Source organism: Tachysurus fulvidraco, chromosome 22 (assembly GCF_022655615.1).
Source record: "Tachysurus fulvidraco isolate hzauxx_2018 chromosome 22, HZAU_PFXX_2.0, whole genome shotgun sequence".
NCBI lineage: Eukaryota > Metazoa > Chordata > Actinopteri > Siluriformes > Bagridae > Tachysurus > Tachysurus fulvidraco.
In genome coordinates, this window is record NC_062539.1 from 1,742,449 (window position 1) to 1,751,088 (window position 8,640).

Consider the following 8,640-nt stretch of genomic DNA (forward strand, 5'->3'; position numbering starts at 1 on the left):
GTGAGTGGTTTGTGTGTATGTGAGTGGTTTGTGTGTATGTGAGTGGTTTGTGTGCACATGTGGCGGGCATGCAAGCAAGTTTGTTTGTATGTGTATGTGTGTGGTTTGTTTACATGTGGTGTGTGTGTGTGTGTGTGTGTGTGTGTGTGTGTGTGTGTGTGTGTGTGTGTGTGTGTGTGATTTTATATCCTGATAAGGACCAAATGCCCTCACAATACACAATAATAAGACAGTTTTAAGTTATTTCTTAACTATTGAACTAATATTACTAGTAAAATAAATAAAAGTAAAAGATTTAGGAGTCTTTTTTTTTTTAAACAAGTTTTGATGATTATATTATTCGTATCTCAAATGTTCTTTATAAAGTTTCTTAGAAGGTTCTTTGTCAGTGTTTGTAGTTCTTGATCCTTTAACATTCGTGCAACGTTTCCATTGCAAAAAAAGCTTTTTTATTTATTATTACGATCACACTCTCCGGTGTCACCCAGATGAGGATGAAGTTCCCTTCTGACTCCGTGGTGCCTCACGAGGTTCCTCATATTGCCCAAAAGTTAAATGTTGTAAATCAGTCATCTTGTTACCGAGAATTTGTTTGTATTTCTGTCATTATAATTATTTCTCTTCAGATAACTTTAGCCTTTTTTCAAAAAAAGAAAGAAAAAGAGAAAGAGGCAGAAAATGCTTTTTGATTCATATTTCTTCTTCATCATCCAGCTCTCCGTTTTATATAAATGATTGCGGCCGATGAGAATCGAGGAAAGCAGGTGATAAACATCCGTAACCTTTGAACTGTCCTGTGCGTGTTTTGAGCACGTTTTTATTTTTCTCTCCTGAACACATGAACAGTAACAAGACAGCGCTGACCTTGACCTTTATTAGCATATTACAATCTGTGACACGTGCCTCGCGGCATCTGGTGTGTTCTCAAGTGTTTATCTGTGCAGCCGGCGCTGTTGAAGCATGTACGTGTGAATAACCCGTCCTGGAATTGTATGAATATTTAGCGCCCTCAGTCATACGGATGATGACATTTTGGCTCTTTGTAAATTGACTGAATATTTTACGTCCTGTTTAAATCTGCTGTATTTAAAGCGGCGGTTAGCGACCGTAGCAAGGGCATTGTGGAGGCAGCATCGAGCCTCTGGTAAAATACACACCGAAGGGAGAGCTTCTTTATGGGGAGCAAAGGGCTTTTGCATTTTGACAAACCACGCTGTTTAAGATATAATAGCAGCATAATCACAGCCCCGGGCTGTCATTCTTCAGCATAATGGCCCGTTTATTCATCGGGGGATGGCTTATGTCCCCAAACCCATTTTATTTCATGAGATTACCTTGTTCTTCTTCTCCTCCAACACCGTCTTTCTCTTGTTCCTGAATCATTCTAGCTTCCTGTTCTTCCAGACAAATATGCGGTGTATAATCTGTACTAAAGCTGTTTAAACCATCTGCATTTACGCTCACTATCTCCGGCTGTACTGTAGTTAGCGGAAGTCCTTTAAAAGTGTCATTACACTTATGGTACCGCTGTTAGCTAGCAGAAAGAAGAAACACCTCAGACAGGTTGTAAGCTACGTTACAAAAGCTACGAAGCTAACGTTATTTCTGGAGGATGTATCGTAACAAACTACAAACTGCAGAATCGATGTTATAGGCAGATTATAAGAGGTTGCGGTGAGCTAGCCGGTTCTTGCTAGTCAACCAGCAAATTGCCGACTCATGCGATGAACTTATTTCTTCCCGATCTAAACATGAGTCCTGTCGGTTATTTAGATTAGAAATTAGACTTTTATTTTACTGTAAAGGAAGTTTTAGTCAATAAAAATATCCAAAAGCAGAGTTTCCTGGTTATTTATCATGCTTTTCAGAAACCTAATATCCACATTAATACCGATTAAGGACTTTTACAGACTTACTGTAACGCCTCAGTTAGCTTGCGGTTAGCAATCTTTCTGTATCACGCTAGTTAAGAAGCCAATCTTCATGTTGTCTTGTAAGTTAATAAATACAGCTTAGAAGATAATTTATTCTTTTTAAATGCTGATCAGTAGCTTAGTTTATTGTTTGTCTTCATTGAAGTAGTTTATAAAAATTCTTTTAGTTTCAAATGAGCAGTTTTTAAAGAAGTTTATTAACTATTGAACGTTTACCAATAATCTGCGTTAGCTAGCTAATGGGCTATAATCTTCTTATGTTATTGTGTGAATTAGATAAATATATGACAGATTAATAAATCCTAATTAACTATCATAAACCATGAACCATGAGCATTATAGGAACTTCATTAGCATTAGCATTAGCATCGTTCCTTAAGATACTAACCGTAATGATAACGATAATGATGACTGATACAGATCTTTAAAAAAAAATCTAATTGGCCTTTAAACTATATTTAGCATGCTAGTCAGCAAGCTGTTATTCATGCTAACATATAAGCACAGAATTTGCAGAGTTCATTTTTAACACTTATCGATAAATTAGCGGAATTTTTCGTCCTCCTTTTCGTCTTCCTTTGACCTCGTTAGGTCTATTGCTAGTTTGTAAGATAAGCCTAGTTTTGATTTGCTTGAACTACAGTAATACATTTCAGTAGATGTTGGTGAAATGTAGATTATGTGGAAATTTATAGAGTATTTTTACTAGTTGGTTCTGCGGTATCCGTGTTGCCGAATTAGCGTATTAGCAAATTAGACACTTTTAGCCAGGTTCATTTGTAAAAGAGCCACAAATCTGGCACTTTTTGTGTGGACACGAGTAGCAGTGATGATAATTTATTGGATTCTATTCTATTTGGTGTGACATTGTTCCAATAAAATATTTTTGATATCGGGGGTTCGATTCCCGCCTCTGCCTTGTGTGTGTGGAGTTTGCATGTTCTCCCCGTGCCTCGGGGGTTTCCTCCGGGTACTCCGGTTTCCTCCCCCGGTCCAAAGACATGCATGGTAGGTTGATTGGCATCTCTGGAAAATTGTCCGTAGTGTGTGTGTGTGAGTGAATGAGAGTGTGTGTGTGCCCTGTGATGGGTTGGCACTCCGTCCAGGGTGTATCCTGCCTCGATGCCAGGCATCGACAGGCACAGGCTCCCCGTCACCCGAGAAGTTCAGATAAGCGGTAGGAAATGAATGAATGAATGAATGAATGAAGGAAGGAAAAATTATCACAGTGAAGCAATGAATATGCAAATTAATCAGTGAAATCATCCGGCGATGTTTAGTGTCCAGAGAAAGAAAAGAAAAAAGAAAAAAGAAACCTCGATTGTTTTAGTATCTTCAAGCAATGTTTTATTGACGACTTATTTTACAAGTTCTCAAGCCTACCGATGTAATAGAGAAAAAGGTATAAGGTATAATATATTTGTTGTTACTCACCACTTTACTGTGAAGGAAACAGTGCGAGCGAGTAAAACTTCATGACCACAGCAACAATGAAAACCAACCGGAGAAGTTACATAGATAGATATATATATACTGTATATACGACCAGACTGTTAAAGGTTAAATATATCGTCCGCCTCGTACAAATCTCAACAAGGGACAGCTACGAGAATCATCACGGGAGGCGGGACGCATCCTTCTCGATCTAAAACATAAAACTTTTTACATTTTCCTTAACCATTAAACATTTATAGATAAAAGACTTTGTGTAATTTACAGAGCAAACCAGTTACAGACACGGCGAGAAGAGGAAGTGCTTTCCGTAAGGACTTCCTGTGTGTGGAAGTGCTTGGAGCTTTGTATTTTTTTTTTCTTTCCTTAAACGAAACACAAAACATTCTGTGTATCAACCGACGTCGCTTTAACGCTGCAGGAAAACGGATTGAAAATAATACTAATAAATCATGTTGTAATGTATTTTATTTGTATCCGCCGTCTCAGCTAATCGCCTCGCGCGGCTAACATGCGCTGGAAACAAAACAAACAAAAAAAAACAGGAATTTCCTGTCGTTTTCAGCTATTTTCCCCTCGGAGCATTAGATATACAGCGATCTGAAATGATATGCATGGACTGTAATTGCATTCCTTCCTCAGCCCAAGGCTAAATGTAATTAAAAGCTTTGCATACGGAGTCTGCGAAATTATGTCCTAATTATCCGGACGTTTGCAGTTTAACACGCTTTAAACGCTGTCCATAAAACAGGTGAATTAGTCAGATTTAATTAAACCGGTTTTACAAGGCAGGGATTTTAGCGAACACGCTGCGTACAGAGTTATTATGTAACGTGTAATTTGAGCACTTGACTAATTGAATTGGGACGACCTCAGTGCACGCAAGGGCTGCGAGCTTTACTGGGAAAAAGTGCTACAATTAAACAGGTTCACGCTAACGAGTACGTGTACGAACAGAGGGGCGTTTAAAAAGAATTCATTAGCGTCAGTTTTTTTATTTGCTTCCACTGTCTGCAGATTGTGTTTTATTCTCTTGACTTTCTTAACTGAAAGCGAATCACATTTACCGTATTTTCCGGACTACAAGACATTAGCATTAGCGTTATATGTAATTAAAGATGTCATCCGTTAAGCGTCCTCTAAAGTGTAATAGTTAATGTTATTGTTTTTAGAGTGTTGCGTCAGCTTCTGGTCCAGAAAACAGGGTAATTGTGTGTTTCTCCGTTTGAAAAAACTGAATTTTTGACAAAAAAATTAAATGCAAAAATATTCAGAAGTGACACCAAAAATCTTTACACAGATTTTTGCTAAATGTCTTTGAGGATCCAGGTGGTAACTTGATGGTTTTGTTCTTCCGAGCGTGTCCTGTCTTGTGGTAGTTAGTGATTAGTTAGGCATGGTGTCGAGGCCGAGCGAGGCGGCGTGTTGCTTGGCGCGTAGCCGCAGGTTCTCGATGCTGCTGGTCTTGCTGTTGTGGCCGGGCAGCGCGGCGGAGGCCTGCAGCAAAGGACCGCTCCACACTTGCTGCGCATGCTGAGACAAGGACTGGTAATACGACTGGCAGGGCAGCGAACCCAGCGGTGCCGGGACGCTCACGTTCATGCCCAGGTAGGGGAGGGAGGATGGGGCGGCCATGTCAAATGACGGGTAGTGCACCAAGCTGTTAGTAGCTGCCATGTGCTGGCGAAACTGCTCCTGCAGACGGAATAGGCTCAGCGGCGACGACGAGTACGAATGGCTCTGAGAGATGCCTCCGGTCATGCCGTTAGACCCGGACGTGATCGCCGGCGAGCTGAGGGGTGAATCTGTAAGGAAAAACATGGAGACGTGATAGTGTGTTCAATGCAGCAAATGCTAAATGGGACATGGTTGAAAACTGAGTATTTCTGCTTCATCATGGAGAAATTGATAGAATGATTTATTTTGTTCTAAGCACGAAGATGGAAATAAATATACTGGAATCGCTGATGTTACGACAGGGAGAAAGCACTAAAAGTGACAGCACCCTAAGCAGAGGATGTGAGTAGACACATTCAGCCAAATTAGAAATTTGAAGCAAAGGATGAAGGTCCACAAGTGAGAAACTTTAAATTCCTTCCTTGTAGATGGCAGGTGTTAATTTATTCTAGCCAATTATTGTGTTATATAAAGTGTATTACTGTGTTATAACATGATATTACGTCTCTTCCTGTAAATATATCCTTTTCTTTACCTGGTTTGGGGCTGAGGCGTTTACAGGGAGGAGAAAGACTCCCGGACTTGTCCACCTTGATGTCGTCCTGGTGGAGCTTTAAATCTTCTTCCCTGTCGGTTGCGTTGTCCTCTGTGGCCGACTCGCTTCCTGACTGCTCAGCCGAGGTGACGTTTAGCTCCACGCTCAGTTCTGAAGGCCCCTCAGCCTCGATAGAGGAGGACGAGGACGTGGACGAAGGAGCCAGTGGGTTCTCCAGGTTTACGGCAGACGGAGGGTCGGTTTTATCGCTGGCCCCTAACGTTCCCTCGGGTGACGCGTCCTTTTGTTTCTGGAGCTGCTCCTTCTGCAGGCTGCGCTGCTTCTTACGGAACTTCGCCCGCCGGTTCTTGAACCACACCTGATCATTCAAAAAGTCAGTGATATTTCTGAAACCAGGGATGCTGTTTTGATGAAATGGTGATGGTTTGAATGAGGTCTCACCTGGACTCGTGCTTCGGGCAGGTTGGTGCACATGGCCAGACGCTCACGCATCACTACATCGGGGTAGTGTGTCTTCTGAAAGGTTTTCTCCAGAGCTTCAAGCTGCTGCGCGGTGAAGGCCGTGCGACTCCGCCGCTGCTTACGATGCTGAGAGCCGTAACGAGCCTCGAGGATAATGTCTTGAAATGCGCAGCCGTTTTTTTTGAAGAGAGAAAGAAGAAGGATGTTTAACCAAGTGAACATGATGCCTGCAGGCTACTGTATACGTAGCTTTTGTGTCAGCGAGACTCCTTCCCATGCTAGCAGAAAGCTAATCCAATGCTTTCTGAGCCATTCTGTCACTTTACTGGGAATTCGTCACTAAAAATGTTCCAGGTTTTTTATATTTTTTTGCTGTTTTTGTGGGAATGTAAGTAAGCAAAGTATTAAAAATGATAAAATATATATATCACTGAGTAACTGAATTGTCACAATAGTCATTTTTTGTACCGAGCTTGACCGCTAAATGCAAATGTGTACTTGAGTTTACATTTGAATTGTTTGAATATCATGTCACAGTGAGCCTCTCACTCACCAGCCAGCCTCTCGGCGAGCGTGAGCGCGTGGACGGATGGGCGGTAGTCGGGTGCGTGCTGGGCTTGTTGCGCCGCCTGCTGATGGAGGTTGTACATGGCGCTCAGTGAGTTCATGGCGTGGAGCGAATATCCGTTCACACCGTAGTGCTGCATGTCTGCGTGTGATATCTGCATACAAAAAGTACACCGTGAGTCTTCACCCTAAGGATTTCTAGCAGTGCAAATTCATTCTCTTTTACTGCTGTACAGATTTATTTAATGCACACAGAAATCTAAGCTTTTAGTTAAAGTCATCAGTTCATTTGTATATAAAACTTCCTGTATGTTATACAGCCCACATTTCTAAACAATATGCTCTCTGTGTGTGTGTGTGTGTGTGTGTGTGTGTGTGTGTGTGTGTGTGTGTGTGTGTGTGTGTGTGTGTGTGTGTGAGAGAGAGAGAGAGACGACTCCTGAAAACTTAATTAACACTATTAACTATAATTAACACTGAATTAACACTAACTCCATGAGTTTACTTTGCTACTCTGTGTGTGTGTGTGTGTGTGTGTGTGTGTGTGTGTGTGTGTGTGTGTGTGAGTGAGTGTGTAAGCAGAAGCTCCTCTGCTCTCCCACTTGGCCTGATTGGTAATAAAACTAAAGTCTCTCTGAGGACCCGACGCGATTTCCTACCACTTTGTAGGAGTTGAAAAATGGATAATTCAAATGAAAAGTGTAATTATAATCATCCGCTCAGAATCCTGTCAGAAAGACGAGCAAATAATGAGCCACGTCGTCAACATGTTGGCTAATTAATGACTTAATGGATTAATTAATGCACCGGTCTCATCAGTGCTTTAATTAATGAGTCGGTTTAATGGCATAAGCAGCATTAATATTAGCATTTGGTTTGCTTTGCACAGCATTTTGGGAAGAAGGGTTTGTTCATTAATATCACATTACACATTGTTCCAGTCCATTAGTCGTGTAAAAGAACCTAATTGCTGCAATTAGCACTTGTTTAGCTAATGGAATGTGACTTCATGCTTTCAGCTAAATGACCGTAACTAATCCGTTTAGTAGTTTCAGGATTTTTTTTTTTTTTTTAGAAGTTCTGATTTCACTAAAAAATAAATGTTCAGGTTATTTAAAGCAGTAAGATAAAGAATATTCGATATTGTTTCTTTAAACAAAAGCTTCTTTTAAATGATCTCAATTTTTAAGATTTTCAAATTATGTAGAAAATTTGAAAAGGAATTCATTTCTGGAATTGATTTTGAAATGTATTCAAAGCATTTAAGAATAATAATAATACTACTTGAAACCACAGTGCCATGCTCATTTCCTTTTTATGATTATTCAAGTTATAATTATTTTGTAATTAATAATTAAATAAATAATAATAATTAGTAGTAGTAGTAGTAATAATAATGAGTCTAAAGCACAAATTCAGATGATGTTCATTTCCTTGATATCTCAGTAACTTTAAAACGGTCTAACTGGTTCCTGTGTGTGGAGAAATATGAGATATAAATTTATAAATAAATAGAAATAAACCCTGTAAGCGAGTTTGTAGGGAAATATGATGGTATTCTTGCATCTATATGAATTAGATCCCAAAAATAAATCTTTGCTGCAGTCAGGAGTGGTTCAGTGGAGATATTTTGTCACTCAAAAGGCTTTCGAGCAGAAAAAAAAAGGTTTGTGACCCTCTGCTATAGTCCAGGCAGATTTAAGATGAAACCCTGGAGGAACGATTAGATATGTATTAGATATGTATTAGATATGTATTAGATATGTATTAGATATGTATTAGCATGCAGGCCCTGGACAGAGCGGTGTATCTCACGGCACTGTGCATTAGTCAGGAGGAAAAAGTAAATCTTCACCTGCTGGTGTTAAGAGCCGTGAGGCTGCTGCTTTGTCCCCAGACACTTACCACGGCGAGGTGTCGGATTTAGGCGACTTTTTCCTCACTAATGCACACGGATGTATTTCGGAGTTGGTTATCAGATTAAAAATAACA

The 8,640-nt window shown here is 40.2% G+C and overlaps 1 protein-coding gene across 1 annotated transcript in view; it reads right to left on the reverse strand.

The window, feature by feature from the left end:
- Window positions 1-3,317: 3,317 nt before the first annotated feature.
- Window positions 3,318-8,640, reverse strand: part of dmbx1a (diencephalon/mesencephalon homeobox 1a) — a 10,839-nt gene continuing 5,516 nt past the window's right edge. The window contains exons 2-5 of the mRNA XM_027158210.2: window positions 6,635-6,803; window positions 6,061-6,239; window positions 5,599-5,977; window positions 3,318-5,191 (exon numbers count right to left, since the gene is read on the reverse strand). Coding sequence (XP_027014011.1) covers window positions 4,773-5,191; window positions 5,599-5,977; window positions 6,061-6,239; window positions 6,635-6,788 — 1,131 coding nt within the window. The 5' untranslated portion in view covers window positions 6,789-6,803 and the 3' untranslated portion in view covers window positions 3,318-4,772. The remainder of the gene's footprint in view (window positions 5,192-5,598; window positions 5,978-6,060; window positions 6,240-6,634; window positions 6,804-8,640) is intronic.